This window comes from Macaca thibetana, chromosome 15 (assembly GCF_024542745.1).
Source record: "Macaca thibetana thibetana isolate TM-01 chromosome 15, ASM2454274v1, whole genome shotgun sequence".
NCBI lineage: Eukaryota > Metazoa > Chordata > Mammalia > Primates > Cercopithecidae > Macaca > Macaca thibetana.
Window position 1 is genome coordinate 2,599,503 of NC_065592.1, and position 21,000 is coordinate 2,620,502.

At 44.7% G+C, this 21,000-nt stretch overlaps 1 protein-coding gene across 5 annotated transcripts in view; it reads right to left on the minus strand.

Annotated features, from left to right (window-relative positions):
• The window catches only part of CAMSAP1 (calmodulin regulated spectrin associated protein 1), a 103,064-nt gene that overhangs the window by 49,293 nt on the left and 32,771 nt on the right, over positions 1 to 21,000 (minus strand). For 3 of the 5 annotated variants that reach the window (XM_050759708.1, XM_050759710.1, XM_050759711.1), the window contains 3 exons: positions 11,965 to 12,045; positions 10,842 to 10,874; positions 7,986 to 8,127 (listed from right to left, as the gene is read on the minus strand). In XM_050759708.1, the coding sequence (XP_050615665.1) occupies positions 7,986 to 8,127; positions 10,842 to 10,874; positions 11,965 to 12,045 (256 nt within the window). Of the gene's footprint in view, positions 1 to 7,985; positions 8,128 to 10,841; positions 10,875 to 11,964; positions 12,046 to 21,000 lie in introns of those variants that run through there. The other 2 variants (XM_050759709.1, XM_050759712.1) reach the window with 2 other exon arrangements.

Below are 21,000 nucleotides of genomic sequence, written 5' to 3' on the forward strand. Positions count from 1 at the left end.
TCACTTTTTGCTGTTAAATTTGCCAAAACTTTTTTTTTTTTTTTTTTTTTTTTTGAGAGCAGGTCTCACTCTGTCATCTGGAGTGCAGTGGCACAATCACAGCTTATTGTGGCCTCAGCCTCCTGAGCTCAAGTGATCCTCCTGTCTCAGCCTCCTGAGTACCTGGGACTACAGGTGCACGTCACCAGGCCAAGCTAACTTTTTAATTTTGGGGGTCTCATTATGTTGCCCAGGTTGGTCTTGAACTCACTGCCTCAGCCTCCCAAAGTGCTAGAATTACAGGCATGAGCTACCACATCGAGCAAATCTGCCAATTTTTTTTTAACTTTTATTTTAGGTTTGGGAGGGTACATATGAAGGCTTGTTACATAGGTAACCTCACGTCACAGGGGTTTGTTGTACAAATTATTTCATCACCCACGAATTAAGTCCAGTACCCAATAGTTATCTTTTCTGCTCCTCTCCCTCCTCCCACTCTCCACCCTCAAGGAGATCCCAGTGTCTTGTGTTTCCTTCTTTGTGTTCTTAAGTTCTTATTATTTAGCTCCCATTGTTTTTACTGAGACAGAGCCTCACTCTGTCACCCAGGCTGGAGTACCGTGGCATGATCTCAGCTCACTGCAACCTCCACCTCCCGGGTTCAAGCAATTTTCCTGCCTCAGCTTCCCGAGTAGCTGAGACTACACGTGTGCATCACCACGCCCAGCTAATTTTTGTATTTTTAGTAGAGACGGGTTTCACCATGTTGGCCAGGCTGGTCTCGAACTCCTGACCTCTGGTGATCCGCCCACCTTGGCCTCCCAAAGTGCTGGGATTACAGGCGTGAGTGACTGCGCCTGGCCTTAGCTCCCACTTCTTAAGTGAGAACATGCAGTACTTGGTTTTCTGTTCCTGTTAGTTTGCTAAGGATAATGGCTTCCAGCTCCATCCACATTCCTGCAAAAAACATGATCACAATCTTTTCTATCGCTGCATGGCAAAATTTTAAAATTTTTATTTTACTTTAAGAAGCTGGCTGGGCTCATGCCTGTAATCCCAGCACTTTGGGAGGCCAAGGCTCCCGGGAAGACCACCTGAAGTCAGGAGTTCGAGACCAGCCTGGCCAACATGGTGAAATCCCATCTCTACTAAAAATATTTAAAAATTGGCCGGGTGTGATGGTGCGCGACTGTAGTCCCAGCTACTTCGGAGGCTGAGACACAAGAACTGCTTGAATCTGGGTGGTGACAGAGGTTGCAGTGAGCAGAGATCGGGCCACTGCACTCCAGCCTGGACAACCAAACAAGATTTCATCTCAATTTAAAAAAAAAAAAAAAAAAAAAAAAAAAAAAAGCCAAACCATTTGTTTTGAAAAGCTTAAGAGAAATAGGTCTCTGCCTATATTAGTCCATTTTCACACTGCTAATAAAGACATACCTGAGACTGGGCAATTTACAAAAGAAAGAGGTTTACTGGACTTACAATTCCACATGGCTGGGGAGGCCTCACCATCATGGCAGAAGATGAAAGGTACATGTCACATGTCACATGGCGGCGGCAAGAGAGAGAATGAGAGCCAAGCGAAATGGGTTTCCCCTTATTAAACCATCAGATCTCATGAGATTTATTCACTACCACGAGAACAGCAGGGGGGGAACCGCCCCTGTGATTCAATTATCTCCCACCAGCTCCCTCCCACAGCACATGGGAATTATGTGAGTACAATTCAAGAAGAGATTTGGGCGGGGACACAGAGCCAAACCTTATCACTGCCCGTTCCACTCCTTCTGCCTGTGGCCTTGGTAACAGAACATGCAGCCCATCCCCTACCCTATCACTACGAGGCTACAGCCCACTGTCACAGCAGACAACCACCACAGTGTGGGTGGTCCTCTGTGTGCCTCCCCAGCCGCCACACAGCCAAGGATGTGTGATTAAACCCAGACTGAGTCTCTGTACACCATAACTATGTAACCATCTTCCACAGCTGGGCTACACAGTATCTCTACTTACACTCCTTGGACAACTCTTCATTTTTCCTGGATTTAATACTTGGCTCAGTTATTCACCTATGTTACTGCCTCTGGGCCAGACAGGCCAACTGCCTTCTACTGATCTGTGCCTCTGTCCCACGTTCCTGGCCCATCCATGGGAAGGCTGGCACTGTGGACTTCGGCCCGAGCCTCCCTCCACCTCCTCTTCGGGATGGTGTGCGTGGGCACGCTCCCCGGCACTGGGAAGGCACCACCCAGTCATCTTCCTTCCAGGACTGTGGCTGAGGAATCTGGTGTCATTGGGGCTGCCTGCCTTGTGTGTAACCCGCTTGGTCTCTCCACAGTTATTTGGGATCTCCTCTTTCCCAGGGGTTCTGGAGTTCATCGTGGTATGCTTTGCCATGGCCCTTCTTCAGGAATCCTGCTGGCCACCCAGTGGGTCCTTCCTACTTGCCACTCATGTCCTTGGGACATTTTTCTGCATTTTATGTTGACTGAGTTCTTTTCTCCTACTTTCTCCTCTCTTTCTTCGTACACTGATCCTTATTTTTCTATCTTTTTTCCCTTATTTCCCATCTCTTTGCTTTTCTGGTTCTACTTTCTGGGAGATTTTTTCAACTCTGTCCTCTAGCACTTCAGTGGCTCTCCATCTTAGCACCAAAGATTTCCTTCCCAAGAACTGGTTTTCGGGGGCTCTTCAGACTTTGCCAGAGAATTCTAAACAAGCTGTAGCACTCCAACAGCTGTTCTGAGTCTGATGATTCTGTACATACTTACGTGCCACTACCTTGCAGACATCGTTTCCAGAGTCCTGCTGTTGGTTCTGAGGTCCAAACCCTCTCATCTCTAACATTTTCTGCTGCTCACTTGCACCATCTCTGTTGATTTGGGTTCTCATTCAGGTCAGTGGTTTTCCTCAAATGTCAGGAATCTTTGGCTGCCGCTCTTAGTAAGGAGTGAGTCACTGTGGGTCTTTTTCCTGAGGCCGATTTCTGCAGAGAAGAATCCTTCCCCGTGCTGCATGTGGGGCAGGTCTGCATCATGGAGTCAAGCAAGAGAAATGGTGGCTTCTGGGGCAGGGTGCACTGGGAGGAGAACCAGTCTCATCTTCAAGTATGAAGAATTTTACACAAAAGCCCTGATTTCAGTGTCACCTCATCCCCGCCTGCACCTGGGGTCTGAGGCTAGAGTTTATCTGGCTCAGTTCTCTCAAGAGTGTCCCGCATCTACTAAGGGTGTGTGAGGAGAACGGCACGAGAAGCAAAGTGAACCGGAGCTCTCACTGCTGGAGACCAACTTTCAAAGAATCCACCCCAGGTACTGCTGTCCACCAGCATCCTTGGTGCTCCATTCTGCTGTCCAGGGTCCTACAGGATGAGCCTCTTTGCTTCCCCAGCTTGACACCCACCCCTCCTCCGCTTTGCTTTTTTTTTTTTTTTTTTTTAATTACTTCTCCATTAGTGGACTTGTTCAGAGTCCAGATATATCCTAGTTTCATCCAAAATGGAATCTGCAATTCAGTTCCTTATTCTCCTTGTTTGGGAGTGACTTCTGACTAACAGAAATGGACAGAAAACTGCCCTTCATTTCTCCTTCAACTTTTTTTGGGTTTACTTCTATGTTCTTTTTCTGATAACAAACACCTACTCAACACCAACTGGCCCCAAACACTACTTCAGATGACTGGGATACATCAGTGAGCAAATCAGGTAAAACTCTGCCCCTGCTGAGCTCACACTAGCAAGTACCACTACGTTTTCCCCTACGGTCCATGAAATATTTAAATGTCTTCTCTGGCTTCCAGGCACTCAATCTTTTAAGATTTTAGAATAACTGTGCATTTGTCAGGGTTCTCCAGACAGACAGAACCAATAGGACATACGAGAGAAGTTTGCTCACAAGATCACAAAGACAGAGCAATCCCACGACAGGCCAACTGCAGCTAGGGACTCAGGGGTGGCAGCATGCCTGGGTCCAAGTCTGGAAGCCTCAGAGCCAGCGAAGCTGATGTGCAGCCCCCAGGCCAAGGCCAAAGGCCTAAAATCCCCCAGAAGGCCATGGTGCAAGTCCCAGAGTCTAAAAGCCAAAACACCCGGAGTGTGATGTCCAAGGACAGGAAGAGAGAAGGTGCCCCACTCAGGAAGGGAGAGAGAGCAGAGAGGGAGAGCCCCCCTCCTCCACCCACACTGAGGGCAGGTCTTCCTTTCTCAAGCCACTGACTCACACCCATCACCCCTGGAAAAACCCTCAGACACACACCCAGAAACAATGCTTCACCAGTCACCGAGGCATCTCTCAATCCAGTCAAATTCACACCTGAAATGAACCATCATTAATTCACAGGCAGGAAAAGAGGCTGCATCTTCTAGCTGGTGAGTTCTCACTTGACCTTACTGTGGAGAATGTACTGGTTCTTTGGGATCTGCTGCAGTCTCACCTGTGGCCTTAATCGACTGCACGTTTTATAAAGGCTCCAGTGCTTGTCTTTATGTATCTAAGTGAGCAGATTCCACAGTGGCTGGTGCACTGGATAAAGCCTGAAGTCCTCTATGGCCTTACTAAATTGTCTGCTTTATCAATCAGTTTCTGCTACAAAAGTCAGCAATGTGGCTCTGTCCATTTCTACTTGTAACTCTGTCATTTTTGTTTGTTTGTTTGCTTTTTTGAGACAGAGTCTCACTCTGTCGCCCAGGCTGGAGTGCAGTGGCGCAATCTCGGCTCACTGCAAGCTCCGCCTCCCGGGTTCCCGCCATTCTCCTGCCTCAGCCTGCGGAGTAGCTGGGACTACAGGTGCCGCCACCTCACCTGGCTAGTTTTCTGTGTTTTTAGTAGAAACAGGGTTTCCCTGTGTTAGCCAGGATGGTCTCGATCTCCCAACCTCGTGACCCACCCACCTCGGCCTCCCAAAGTGCTGGGATTACAGGCGTGAGCCACCGCACCTGGCCATAACTTTGCCATTATTTAAAATCCATTTTGATGTTCTGCTCTTACATATAATGAGTTTCAATACAGTCACACCTTCCCGTAAACCGTTCACATGATTATAATTGGTAATGAGCCTGTATCCTTAGCAATTCGCTCTGTCTTAAGATCCCCAACAGACATACAGGGCAGGCCACACACAATGAAGGAAAAGTCAAATTTATAAACTAGAAGGTAGACTTCAGAAAGCATCCAGGACCAGATGTGGTGGCTCACATGGAATCCCGGCACTTTGGGAGGCCAAGGCAAGCAGATCGCTTGAACCCAGGAGTTCAAGACCAGCCCGGGCAACATGGCAAAACCCTATCTCCACACACACACACAAAAAATACAAAAGTTAGCCAGGCATGGTTGTATGTGCCTGTAGTCCTGGCTACTCAGGAGGCTGAGGTGGGATAATCACCTGAGCCTGAGAAGTCAAGGCTGCAGTGAACCATGATCACACCACTCTACTCCACCCTGGGTGACAGAGTGAGTGAGACGTTGTCTCCAAAATAAATAAATAAATAAAATAAAAGGCATCCAGAACTCAGCAGGGAGAATATAAGAGATGAACACATAAAAGAAGGTCCCATGGCCAGGCGTGGTGGCTCACGCCTGTAATCCCAGCACTTTGGGAGGCCAAGGCAGGTGGATCACCTGAGGTCAGGAGTTCAAGACCGGTCTGGCCAACATGGTGAAACCCCATCTCTACTAAAAATAAAAAAATTAGGGCCGGGAGCGGTGGCTCAAGCCTGTAATCCCAGCACTTTGGGAGGCTGAGACGGGCGGATCACGAGGTCAGGAGATCGAGACCATCCTGGCTAACACGGTGAAACCCCGTCTCTACTAAAAATTACAAAAAAAACTAGCCGGGCGAGGTGGCGGGTGCCTGTAGTCCCAGCTACTCGGGAGGCTGAGGCAGGAGAATGGCGTGAACCCGGGAGGCGGAGCTTGCAGTGAGCCGAGATCCGGCCACTGCACTCCAGCCTGGGTGACAGAGCGAGACTCCGTCTCAAAAAAAAAAAAAAAAAAAAAAAAAAAGCTGGCTGTGGTGGCGGACACCTGTAATCCTAGCTACTCAGGAGGCTGAGGTGGAAGAATCGCTTGAACCTGGGAAATGGAGGTTGCAGTGAGTCGAGATCACGCAGTTACATTCCAGCCTGGGTGACACAGCAAGACTCCGGCTCAAAAAGAAAAAAAAAAAAAAAAAAAAAGTGCCAAGATAAGACCTGGGGGATGAAGAAAATCGCAACACAGCTCAAGACTCCATCCCCCATCCCCAGTCTTCTTTAATTTGTCTAGTTCTCCTTTTATGTCCATCATTTTAAACATCCTGTTATCTTTCACCCATGTCCTGGTGCCAAATTAGCTGCAGTACCTGCTTTCCCTGCATGGTTTCTGATTTCTCAGAGTTCGTCTTCCAGCAGGGGCTCTTCTCAGTGGGCAGCCAGCATCCCCCGGCTCATGGAAATGTCCCTGTATAGCCAAGCTGTGCTTTATCCCTGCCAGGGTCCATGAGCTTCACTAGTCCTAGACTACCTGTTGCACTAACGTTCAACTGGCATTCCCACGCCATATGGGTGACACACATCTCAACCGTCCTCTGATCCACTGTGTACCCAAGAGCTGCATTTCCTCCTTAAAGAGCTTCTCCTCCACATCCCCAGAGCCAAGGGCATCTGTCAGACCTCCTTGGTTCACTCCTGGGCAGTAGGTGGAGTTTTCCAGTTCTCTTCCCAAGAGGTCCCAGTCACAGCTCCGGACAGCACACAGGCCCAGGGCCAAACGAACATGGAAACTCAGGCCCAGGGCCCCAGGGCACCCACCTGCCCTCCACTGAGGAGTTTTCACTCAATGACAGATCATCTCCTGCTACCTGAGGCTCTCTCTTTTTTTTTTTTTTTTTTTTTTTTTTTTTTGAGACAGAGTCTTGCTCTGTCACCCAGGCTGGAATGCAGTGGTGCAATCTCGGCTCACCACAGTGTCTGCCTCCCGGGTTCAGACAATTCTCCTGTCTCAGCCTCCCGAGTAGCTGGGACTACAGGCACGTGCCACCACACCCGGCTAATTTTTAGTAGAGAGACGGGGTTTGCCCCGTTGGTCAGGCTGGTCTCTAACTCCTGACCTCAGGTGATCTACCTGCCTTGGCCTCCCAAAGTGCTGGGATTACAGGTATGGCCACCGTGCCCAGCCTCTTCCTTTAAGTGCAGCTATATATTTGTGAAACTATTTTGTCTAAAAAACTGTATTTTCTAGCACTTTTACGTTCAGCAGGAACAAGATCAATGTCAGCTCAATGCACCCAGCGCCTGAAGTCCGACACAAATGCTTCCATATTAGTTCGGGGGGCACCTCTTGGCCTGGTATCTGCCTACTTCAGAATGAAGGGTGCTTAGCAAAACCTAAATCAGAATTCATGCTCCCCCTGGCCCCTGTCCAGACACCCACTGTCGTGCTGGTGATAGTCATTCACTGTCTCTCTCCTCGTTGTTAGGTTGTAAACACCTGGAGGGAGATATGCTGTCATCGGAATGTCCCCAACACCAAGCGTGTGGCGGTTGTTCATAAATGGTTCATAAACAGACTCAATTTTGCATTAATTTTCCCATCCTCAAACTAAGTTCTAGATGATTTAAATCAGTTGAGGAAGGATTTACAAAAGCTACCCATTCTGAGACATAGGTAAAGTCACAAATACTTTCACACATCACTCAAATACTTTCAAGTACGATTTCTCTCTCCCTCTCCACCACCCCCCGCCCCTGCCCCGGGCTAAGGTGATCATCTCTCCTTAGCCTCCCAAGTAGCTGGGACCACAGGCGTGCACCACCACACCCGGCTAATTTCAAAGTGCAGTTCTGTCATCAGATAAAATGCAGGTTAAGCATGAGCACATCATCCCCCAATTTTTTCATCTATAGGCTAACATCCCCATTTATATTAAGGATTCCATTTTCTTTTTTTTTTTTTTTTATATGTGGATTAATGTACACTATAATTTTCTTTTAACCCTTTCGGGTCTGTTTCAGGGAAGCGTTCTCCACTCACCATCCAGTTTCATCTGCTCTGGGCAATAATAGTGAATCACAGCTAAGAGAGCAGCACCATCACTGCCGTCTCTCATCAAATCCTCCAACAACGGGAAGTAGGGTGACTGCCTAGCAGAAAGGTGCTCTCGTCGATAGCGGACCTGCAGTTGATAAAAGGAAAACGGTCTCTGCATGTGACGTCTCTTCACTACCATATATGTTACAGGCACACTGTTAGATCGAGAATTAACATAACGCCTAACAGACAACATAGAAAACAATTGCAATCATCTAGAAAAAGTTAGAAACGTCTGGATTACGTACTTTGCCTGGAACATATATGTCAAGATCCAAGGAGCTGGGCTTCATGGCTACACTGGGTAACAGCAACTACTTGCCAGCAATACCAGAGCCAGTCTACTCTAAACTGACCTGGAAGCAGAGGCTGCCACTAGTGCAGGCACACACGGGAAAGGAGACAGAACACACACCTACACTACCAAAAGCTGACGTACTAGACACTAACGAGAAACAAGTTAAATGGTGAACATCCTGATGCTAGGAAGACCCAAGTTACTGTTACTTTTCTAAGTAATATCACTAGCCTCAGTCATTAAGAAAAACACAAAACAGCATTAATATTTAGCTTGAGAAATTTCAGAAGCCAGGTTAGACAAAATTTCTCGTAACATCACCACCACCACTCTATTAACGGCAATGAAGCATCAGGAGACGAAATCCATGCAAGGTGCTCCAGAAGACAAGTGTCTGCTCAAGGATTCTGTGTTTCTGCATTCAGAGGAAGCCCCATGTGTGGCCTTCTGCGCTCCATCGAACCCTCAGAGCCGCCCCGTATCTGCATGTCAGCGTATGAGAGTACAGACACAGGCGACTGAGGGCAGGACACTCAGCCCCAGCCCCGCTGCCAAACAGCCTGCAGTACACTCGTGTTTTCTGCATTAACAGCCACAACACAGCTTCAAAATATGGCATTTGTTGCCAACCACATTTTCTCCACAGGAGGAAAATACACGATGCAAACTAGAGGAAAAAACCAGCAATCTACAATAAAAACGACTGAATTCTGAGAGTCATGCAGCTGAATCAACTTGAGGAGAAATTGTCTAAAATCAATAATTTCAAGTTGTTATGTCAGTAAGTACATCATACAGAATAATCAATACTGATGTTTAGCAAAAAACATGTGTAACACATTCTCAAATTTAGCAATAAGGCTTATTTTATGTCAGTAAAATCCGTTTCAGCACACACTTTAACTTGTTTCTCGGAGCCCACGGCACACTCTACAAAACGTGACCCGCCTCATACTGTACCACGCGTGCAAACTCCACGGGTTCCAGCATGCAGTGCACCACAGCATGCGCCAGGCCAGGCTTCCACACAGACAGCAGACACGTGAGGGGTGGCCATAGGCATGCGGGAAAGCACATGGTTTCTTGATTAAAGATGGATGGGGTGGGCTTAAGGTCAGGTGAAACACTCCTGAACTACGAGAGTCCAGGAACTTGTATAGCTGCCTTGCAAATCAGGTGGTTTGAACCTCTAGGCTGTACAGTGTTGAGGTTAGACCTCTAAATCTGTCCGTCTTTCCCAGGCCTTTCCACGCTTCTCCTCACTGACCTACTTACCGAACACTGGGGTCAGAAAGTTAGGGTTACGAACTATCTAATAAAAAAGCATTAAAGGGACCTACTGCTCTTGGTAACACGTTTCTGTTTTTATAAAACTCCCAAGTGAAACCTCACTTCCTGTAGGACAGATGAAGTCTGTGAGCCCTTGACTAAATCACATAAGTGCTTTGATATTTAGCTCTTCAGTCTTCAGGATTCAAAAAGTTAAAAGATCTATACTGATTTAAAATGCTTTCTTCTTCCGTCTTATTAACATATTTCAAGAGAAGCAAAACGATCTGTGAGCTCCGCAGCAGAATCTACCGCTGCTCAAAGGAGCCCTGTCTCCCAGCTTACTCCCACTGAGGACGGACTTCAAAGGAAAATAGGGGCCCAATAATGACACTGAAGGATACAGGCAGTTAATGGAGTACGCATAAAGCCCTCTGGAAGATCTGCATCCAAAATTCCCGAGACAGGCACCACTGGCACCAAGTACTCTCCCCAGGGGCCTGGGTAACAAACTGGCTCTGCTTCCAGAATGGGCCACCAGGTGGAGCATAACTAGGGTTGGAAAACCAAATGCTATTTTCACCTTTCTTTTTATGTGAAAATTCACACTTAACTACAGAAAGCCTGTGGCCAGGCTGACCTAAACTCAGACCCTTTCCTGACAATAAGGAAATGTCCCTTCGCCACTCCATGCAGACCAAGGCAGCAGGAACAGAGGAGAACAGAGGAATCTGACACGCTGGTGAGAGCCCCTCTCTGCAGCCCTCCAGCCCTAGTCTACCAGGTGCATCACCCGCATACCTGGACCACCCAGCTGATGGCTCCTAATAGATGTCATGTTAAATACCACAGTCAGGCAAGGTAACATCAGAAATAACAAAATATAAAGAGTAACTTGGGCAACTAGACCACTTCTCATTCTCTCTGTATCTATCACAAAAGAGAACGCCTTCTCATTACGTGCATGTTGATCACTTAAAGAAGTAACTAGGAAACTGGGTGAAATGTAACTTAGAGTTCCAAAGTGCCATATTACAAGGCCTATTCGGCTCAGAATCAGGCCAATTCTTGTACTATATAAATAACTCCAAGGTGGGACATTTAAAAACAACAACAACAAAAAAAAAAAAAAAAAAAAAAACACTTTTGGGTGCGAGCAATTTTTAATGGAAGCAAGTGATCGCGACAGGATGGCTCTGTAGATGGCAGCTGGAGGCTCGGGGTTCACTTACAGGCACTAACTTCCAATACCACTTGGAGGGAGACTGCTCAGGAAGCGAGAGAAGGAAGGCAGGAGAGGAGCATCAGCAGAGCAGGTCCACGTGTGGACGAGGTAACACACACTTCCCCACGGCGTTTACACGGCAGAGGCGGGAGGGCCTCTGGTAAGCAAAGTCTTCCCAGTGTGCGTGGCCATAGGCATGTTGTATTAGCAGATGATTAAAGTGGAAGATCACGAGTCACCTCCACAACACTATTCTTTGCAGTAGCAAAGAATACTTCGGAAACTTGGTATGGGCTGGGTACCAAAAGGCAAGAAGTCAGCTCTGACGCGGGAAGGGCCTAGTGCTTAGTCTGTACCCATGTGTTAAACATGACCATCTGAGGAACAGGGAGGAAGCTCGATGCTTAAGATCCAGACGAGGGAGGCACACCAGGCAGCCTGACACACCCGCCCACCCAGCTAACAAATGCATGGCCAGGGGCCGGTGCCCCTGGACGGGGAAAAAGGAACAGGGGAAGGCGGCACACTGCCCTCCAAAGGCGACAACTTATAGATGGTCGGGCTGCATCTTGTGTGCACTGAACTGAGTGAATTTAGTCACATGTGCTTGCAAAAGAGAAAATAATGTCAGAGGAAGAAAAAGGCTAATGGCTGGAAGGTGCAGCCCAGCCATCACGCCACTTCAGGAGGCATGTAGGGTTCATCCAGCAGAGTGATGGCACAGGCACACAGGTACGCCACCAGCTACGCTGCACCTCACGGGCCATTCAAGGACTTTCCGGGGGCATCTTTAGCAATGGGCAATTTTCCCCTTGTTTGTTGACTTGTGGAAGCTAGCGCCCAGGTGGGCCCTACGTCCCTCACTCAAGGTTCCCAATTCCCCCAAATACCCTCACCCACCATAAAGTTCAATACAAAACACCCCTTCCCAGGGAGAGACGGGACAGGCTGCCGTGGTCACATCTCACTGAGGTGTGGAGAATCAGCCCACCAGGTGAATCCAAGAGACTAGCTGCTTCTTTGGTGAGTAAAAATAGAGAATAAGCAAATGATGGGAACTAACAGAATTCTTTAAGATTGGGAGCAACATTAACTTAGCGCATTCCAGAGAAACTAAATTCACCCTTTACCTTTTGATGAGCTGGACTCTCCAATAACTGCTGTTTTAATTTCACTTCTTTCTCTGTTATCTCTCTCATTTTAAGATTTACCTAAAGTAGAAGAGAAATGCATTAAAGAGGTAATTGCTGTCCCGCACCACTGTATCTCCACAATTATCCCCCAGAAACCCCCACTTCACCTGATTTACCTCTGACTCCTAGACATGGGCATTGTTTAGGCCAATTACACAGACACAGAAGTACATGGATTCCCTGTGATCCACAACAAGGTCCACCTGTTACCACCAGGAAACCACCTGCCCCGACCCCCACTCCGACGCCAGCGCAGTGCTCCCCCTTCACTGTGGGGCGGAGTCACTGCATCTTGGCAGTGGTCACCCACCAAACAACTGCTGTCAAACAGCTCAGCTTCTCCAACACGAACAGCAAGTGCCACTTACAAAACAGTCTGGTGGAGACATCTCACTGAAAAGCCTCACTTGTGACAGGATGACCAGGTCACACATCCCAGACCATGCAAAAATCATACCAAATCAAATCTAATTATAAAAGTTTAACTATAAACCCCTTACAAATTACTTCAACTTCTTAGAAATTTAAGTATTCTCTCCTGTAATTCCTAACTCAGTATCAAAATTGCAATTATGAAGTATGGAAAACACACTCAGCAGTGCTTAAAGGGAGGAGGTAAAAGCCACGATCAGACGAAAAGGCACGGAGCTGAATGCTTCATCATCAAACAACACAGACAAGGGAGTCCACCATGCACATCAAATCAGGAGAACGAAAAGTGTCTTTAAAACTAAAAAAAAAGACCAAAAAATCAATATAGATAATGTAAAATTCAATCAACGAGAAAGTAGAAGAAAGGTATTTAAATCCACAACGAAGTTTTGTATGCATGATTGAAAGAGTCCTTCGCAAAGGACAAGTGTGGCTGCTCACACGTATAATCTCAGCTACTCGGAAGGCTGAGGCACGAGGATCATTTGGGCCCAAAAACTGGAGGCCAGCCTGGGCAACACAGCAAGACCCTGTCTCTTTTTTTTTTTTTTTAAAAAAAAAAGGCCTTTGGAAAATCTAATCAAGAAAATGAATGAAAATACCAATACATAACATGAAACAAATAGTCACATTTTTGGAGGAAAGTCAAAGCCACTAAAAAAGCACCATGTAAAAACACACCCTTCTTAAAGTGCAAATTAATTTGAAATTTTTAATGAAACTAACATTTTAAAGGAAAATATACATTACCAAAAAATCAAGAAGACTAAACATAGTAAATCAAACATTTGCTTGTAACTCTGATCCCTGTAAAAACAACACAGAAAAGAAAATCTAAAAGCTGAAAATCCACAGGACAAAGAAGGAAAGAGGGAACCCTATAAGCAAGGGAAAGCTACACAGAGCAGAGTCAGTGCAGTCCCAGTGCTGGGGAAGAGATGCCAGGCAGGGGCCGTGCAAACACCCCCAAGATGCCTCCCATCCTCAGACCAGAGACAAGGCTGCAGACAAGAACGGTTGAGAGTCAGTGTCTAAAACAGTTGGAGCAAGAACTGTCAGCCCAGTCCCACCTCATCTCACAAAGCAACCCCAGCAGCACCACAGAATGGAGCCACATTTTCACCTGAAAGAAAATTCAGACAACCTAAAATTTTATATCCAGCCATATCTTGGAAAATGAAAGCAAAATAATGTCTTTTTCAGAAAAGAAAAAGCTGAGAGAATTCAGTAGAACTGCCTGTAAAAAAAAAAAAAAAGCTAAAAGAAGTTTTTTGGGCTGAAGGAAACGATACAGATGGAAAACAGTTTTATTAAATCTCTACCTTATCGTACAACTTATTTTGTATTCCGTGACCACATGGTCAGCAGGCACCAAGCACCTCTCCTGTGGACCAAATGACAACAGTGACCTTGGGACATGCATCTGTGCACCTGACTTGAGTTACAAGCTGAGCCACTAGCAAATCAGTTATTCATATTTGCAAACGTGTTAAGACATCAACAAAAAACCAAAGAAGTTTTTTTTTTTAAATGAATGTCTGTCACTAAAGGAAAACTACTTGTTTCCAGTAATAAAATATGAATTTCAGAAAAAAAAAAAATTAAATTTTGGAAAACTTATTTCTGCCACCAAAAGCTAGATAACTTCCTAATATATAAAGGCTTTTCTGATTTTTTTTTTTTTTTTTTTTTTTTTTTTTTTGAGACGGTGTCTCGCTCTGTTGCCCAGGCTGGAGTGCAGTGGCACGATCTCGGCTCACTGCAAGCTCCTCCTCCCGGGTTCACACATGGCAGGGTTCTCCTGCCTTAGCCTCCCGAGTAGCTGGGACTACAGGCGCCCGCTACCATGCCCTGCTAATTTTTTGCATTTTTAGTAGAGACGGGGTTTCACCGTGTTAGCCAGGATGTTCTTGATCTCTTGACCTCGTGAGCCACCTGCCTTGGCCTCCCAAAGTGCTGGGATTACAGGCATGAGCCACCACGCCCGGCCGAGATTGGTGATATTAAAGAATATAAGTTTTGATACTGTAACATGAAGTGTGACAACATTTGGAACATCTACATAACTCAGTGAAACAATTTTCCAAATGACCAAAGCATGAAGGTGCAAAACCCTGGGTGGGTAAAAAGTCCAGGAAGAATGCAGGAACCAGAAATGGTTACTATAGCAATAATAGGGTATAAAAAACTCACTGATCTAGTACCCAGAATCTACAAAAGAGCAATGCAATAATAAAAAGGCAATCCAATTTTTAAATAGGCAAAGGGTATGAATTCCTCCAAAGAAGATATACAGCCAGGCACGGTGGCCCACACCTGTAATCCCAGCACTTGGGGAGGCCAAAGCAGGTGGATCTCTCAAGCTCAGGAGTTCGAGACCAGCCTGGGCAACATGACAAAACCCTGTCTCTACAAAAAATACAAAAATTAGGCGTGGCGGCCCACACCTGTAATCCTAGTTACTTGAGAGGCTGAGGCAGGAGAACTGCTTGAACCCAGGGGGCAGAAGTTGCAGCGAGCCGAGATCGCATCACTGCACTCCAGCCTGGGCGAAAGAGTGAGACTCTGTCTCAAAAAAAAAAAAGCCAGAAAATAACAAATGTTAGCAAGGATGGGGAAAACTAGAACCTTCAGATGCAGCTAGTGGGAATGTAAAATGGCACAGCTGCTGTGGAAGACAGTCTGGAAGTTCCTCAAAAAGCTAAACACAGAATGAATACATGACCCAGCAATTCCACCCCATGTACATACCCAAGAGAAATGAAAACATGTATTCACATAGGAAACTTGTACATGAAAGCAGCATTATTCACAACAGCCAAAACGCAGAAACACCACAAATGCCCATCAATTGATAAATGAATAAACAAAATAAAGTGTAAGCACACAGTGGAATATTATTCAGGCATGAAAAGGAGTGAAACACTGACACCCGCTACAACACGGATGAACCCTGGAAACATGCTCCGTGAAAGATGCCAGGCATGGAAGATCACACACTATATGATACCATTCATGAAAACTGTCCATCCAGACTGAGCAAACCCATGGATACGGAGTAGACTGGTGGTTGCCAGGGGCTGAGGAGGGAATGAGGTCTGGCTGCTAACAGGTACAGAGAGTTTTTCGGGAGTGATAAAAATGCTCTGGAATTAGCCAGTGATTCTGACTATATAGCTGATACGGTTTGGCTCTGTGTCCCCACCCGAATCTTACCTCAAACTGTAATCCCCATAATTCCCACATGTGGAGGGAGGGACGAGGTGGGAGGTGACTGGATCATGGGGAGGTTTTCCCCATGCTGTTCTTGTGATAGTGAGTGAGCTCTCATGAGATCCGATGGTTTTATAAGGCAGTCTTCCCCACTCTTGCTTGCTCTCTCACACCTGCCACCATGTAAGATGTGCCTCTTTCCCTTCCGCCATGATTGTAAGTTTCCTGAGGCCTCCCCAGCCATGTGGAACTGAGTCAATTAAACCTCTTTTCTTTATAAATTACCCAGTCTTGGACAGTTCTTTAGGCAGTGTGAAAACAGATTAATACAACATCCTTATGAATATATTAAAAACCACTGACTAGGCCAGGCACAATGGCTCACACCTGTAATCCCAGCACTTTGGGAGCCCGAGGCAGGCGGATCACTTGAGGCCAGGATATCAAGACAAGTCTGGCCAACATGGCAAAAACCTTGCCTCTACAAAAAATAAAAAAATTACCCAGGCACAGTACCACACACCTGTAATCTCAGTTACTCGGGAGCCTAAGGCAGGAGAATCCCTTGAACCCAGGAGGCAGAGGTGACAGTGAGCCACGATCACACCACGGCACTCCAGCCTGGGTGACAGAGCCAGAGTCTCTCTCTCTCTCTCTCTCTCAAAAAAACAAAACAAAACAAAAATCCACTGACTAGTACACTTTAACAATAGTGAAGTTTATGGCATGTGAATTATCTCTCAAATTTTTAAAAACATTAATTGATGATTGTTTCAAATTCCACATAATAATCTTTGAGAAACTATTGTTTGTCAAGTTTTGGTGTAACAGCAAAAACAGATTTGCATACTTCTCAGAAAAGACTGAAAATACTATCCCCTCTTCCAATTATATATCTACATGAAGCCAGATTTTGTTCATGAACTTCAATAAAAACAACATATTGTAACAGATTAAATGCAAAAGCAGATAGGAGAATCAGCTATCTTCTCGCAAGCCAGATAGTAAGACACTTGCAAAACTGTAAAATACTGCCATCTTCTTTATTTATTTCCTTAATTTATTTTGAGATGGGGGTCTCACCCTGTCACCCCGGCTGAAGTGCAGTGGCACGATCATGGCTCATTGCAGCCTCAATCTCCCTGGCTCAAGCAATCCTCCTGCTTCGGTCTCCCAAGTAGCTGGGACTACAGGTACACACCACCATGCCTGGTTAATTTTAATAATTTTTGTAGATGGGGTCTCACCATATTGTCAGGGATGGTCTTGAACTCCTGGGCTCAAGAAATCCTCCCACCTCAGCCTACCAAAGTGCTGAGATTCCAGATGTGAGCCACACACAGCCCCTTCTAATTTGTTTTGAAAAATAGTTATTTTTCACTAAAACATTATTAGTATTAATATGAAATCAACTTACTGTTATTTTTAAATAAGTATTTTTAAACTTTCTGATTTTTAACTTCTAGTATGGCAAACATTGATAGATTAAAATTGTCTTTACAACTTCGGCAAGATGCATTAGCTCACACCTGTAATCCCAGAACTCTGGGAGACCAAGGCAGGAAGCTCGCTGGAGGTCAGGTGTTTGAGAACAGCCTGGGCAACACAGCAAGGCCCCATCTCTATCAAAAAAAAAAAAAAAAAATGTAAGTTATCTGAGGTCCACAGCAATTTAAGAGTATAAAGAGGTCCTGGCGAGGCGCGGTAGCTCACGCCTGTAATCCCAGCACTTTAGGAGACCAAGGTGGGCAGATCGCCTGAGGTCGGAAGTTCGAGACCAGCCTGACCAACATGGACAAACTCCATCTCTACTAAAAATACAGAACTAGCTGGGCATAGTGGCAGGCGCCTGTAATCCCAGCTACTCCGGAGGCTGGCAGGAGAACTGCCTGAACCCAGAAGGGGGAGGTTGCAGTGAACCGAGATCACGCCATTGCACTCCAACCTGGGTAACAAGAGCGAAACTCTATCTCAAAAAAAAAAAGAAATAAAAAGAAAACTAAAAAAGAAAAGGTCCTGAGACCAAAATGTGTGAAACTCTTGATGTATGCAAAGGAATTAAGAACAACAAGAATGAAAATTATATGGATAAATATTAATGACTTTTGTTCTCAATTTTTAAATACTTTAAAAGACAAAAGAAAGCCATAACAGCACAGCTGGGGTTGCAGCAAAATGAATGACAACAGTGACACAAAGGTCAGCAAGGAAAAGACCCATCTTCTATTTGTGCAGTGGCATCACTTTGACTTGCAGGCAGCCTGCGATGGTCTAAAGATGCAGACAGGAACCCTAAAGCAACCCCTACACAATACTGGAGGATAAAAGGGAATACTAAAAAAAATCCAAAATGAGCCTTAAAAGAGGAAAGAAAAAGAAAAGAGATAAACAGAAACAGACCAGATGGTAAAACCAAGCCTTATGGATAATCATATTAAATGCAATTGGTCTAAACACTCCAAGAGATTATCAGATGAATAAAAAAGCAAGAGCAACTATACAGCATCTACAAAAAATTCACTTTAAAGAGAAAGACAACGAGAGGTTAAAAGTGAAAGGAATGAAACACACCGTGCAGCCACTATTCACAAGCACTCTTGAATCCACATCCACATTAAATGAAGTAGACTTTTGGGACAACGATTATCACCAGTGATAAAAAGCGACATCTCATAATGACAAAAGGGTTAATTCATCAACTAATATCAAAAACATGAATATGTGTAAACATAACAGACTTTGAAAACACACAAAGCAAAAACTGACAGAACCAAACGGCAGGTTACAAGCGCACAGCTCAGGACCTTCCACCCTCCTCTCAGATTAACCTACTAATAGGACCAAAAACAGGAAAACGGTGAAGGAGACGCAAACACCACCAGCAACCAATCTGCACTGACACTGAAGACACGCTACCTTCAAACAGCAGAATATTCTTTTCAAACGCATATTAAACATTCTGCAATGGAAGGCACGTGGCGGACCCTAAGTCCCAATAAACTTAAAAGGTTGAGAATCACACAGAGTATGTTCCCTGACAACAGAATTAAACCAGAAATCACAACACAAAAAGCTCTCTAGAACCTCTCTTTAAGTGTTTGGAAGTTAAACATCCGACTTCTAGATAACCCAGTGATAAAACAAGAACCCACAGGAGAAACAAAATATTTTAAAGAGAATGATGAAAGACATGGCCTATAAAAATATATAACGCACAGCTAAAGCACTGCTTAGAGAGGAATCAACAGCTTAAAATACCTGTCTTAAAAATGAAAAACGGCTTCAATAACTAACTCCCCCCTTAAAAAATTAGACAAGGAGAACAAATTAAACCCAGAATAGAAAATAATAATAAAGGTAAAAGGAAATTAAGTATTAAATAGAGAAAATAAAAACTAAAAGCAGATTTTTAGAAGATTAATCAACTTGATAAATCGGACTAATCAACGTAAAGAAAAATAAAAGAAATTGCCAACCTCAGGAAACAAACAGGACTCTGTCACTAGAGATCGCAGGTATATTAAAAGGAAAATAAAGAAATACAAACCTTATGCCAATGAATTCAACTACTTAAATAAAACTGACCCCTTGAAAGTCACAAATTACCAAAGCTGACACAATGTTAAATAGAAAATCTATTATCATATGCATATTAAAGAAATTAAATTCATAATTAAAATCTTCTAGGAAAACTCCACTTCCAGATTGCTTTACCAGTGAATTTAGTATTTAATTTCCTTTTACCTTATTAATACTTCCCAACTCACTTTTTTAGCCCAACATTACTCTGACACCAAAACAAGAGAAATACATTATGAGAAAAAAAACTACAGACCAGTATCTGCCAAGAACATTGACACGAAAATCATCAACAATACATTAGCAAATAGGATCCATCAATATACAAAACAAATAATAAACACAACCAATTTGTATCTGTCCTGGGGATGGAAGGGCTGGTTCAACATCTGAAAATCAATTAACATAAATCATTGTATCAACACACTAAAAATGAAAAGCCATATAATCATCTCAATAAATACAGAAAAGGCATCTGACAAAATTCAATATGTATTCGTGAAAAAAATACCCTAAGCAAACTCAAAACAGAAGGGAACTCCTGGCCAGGGGTCGGAGGCCGAGGTGGGCGGATCCTTTGAGCTCAGGAGTTCCAGATAAGCCTGGTCAACATGGCAAAAATCCCCTCTACAAAAACTGTTTTAAAACTTAGGGCTGGGCGTGGTGGCTCAAGCCTGTAATCCCAGCACTTTGGGAGGCCGAGACGGGCGGATCACAAGGTCAGGAGATCGAGACCATCCTGGCTAACATGGTGAAACCCCGTCTCTACTAAAAAAATAGAAAAAACTAGCCGGGTGAGGCGGCGGGCGCCTGTAGTCCCAGCTGCTCAGGAGGCTGAGGCAGGAGAATGGCGGGAACCCGGGAGGCGGAGCTTGCAGTGAGCTGAGATCTGGCCACTGCACTCCAGCCTGGGCGACAGAGCGAGACTCCGTCTCAAAAAAAAAAAAAAAAAAAACTTAGCCAGGCGTCGTGGTGTGTGCCTGTAGTCCCAGCTATTCAGGAGGCTGAGGCAGAAGGATTGCTTGAGCTCAGGAGGATGAGGCTACAGTGAGCTATGATCATACCAGCCTGGGCCACAGGGTTAGACCATGTCTCAAAAAAAAAAAAAGAGGGGGCACAGGGGCAGGGAACTCCTAATAAAGGGCACCGATGAAAAAAAATTACAACCAACATTCATCATTTCAATGGTTAATACAGTAAATCTTTATTCCCTAAGATTAAGTACAAACAAAAATGTCTTCTTTCACCAATTCTATTCAACATTCTACCTGAGGTACTAAACAGTGCAATAAGGGGAAAAAAAATCCTTTATAATTAAAAAAGAGCATACACCTTAAATAGCAATACAAATGACTTTATACACAGACAACATGATCACATACGTAGAAAATCTTAAGGAATTTTCTCAATGCCGCTAGAACAAATAAGTTGAGCAAGGTCACAAAATATAAAGTCAATATACAAATTATTAATTACGTTTCTACAGACTAATAAACTGGAAAATGAAATTAGGAGAACACCATTTATAACAGAATCCAAAACACAAAAGAGAATAAAGTTAAACTATACACAAAACGTTACCCTGAAAAACCATGAAACCTGGCTGAGAGAAGCTGTGAAGCTGTCAAGTCTACACAAAATGAGCGATACAAGCATGTCTGTGGGGACCTAGAATAGTAAAAACAATTTTTTTTTTCCCCCTGAAACGGAGTTTCACTCTTGTCACCCAGGCTGGAGTGCAGTGGCATG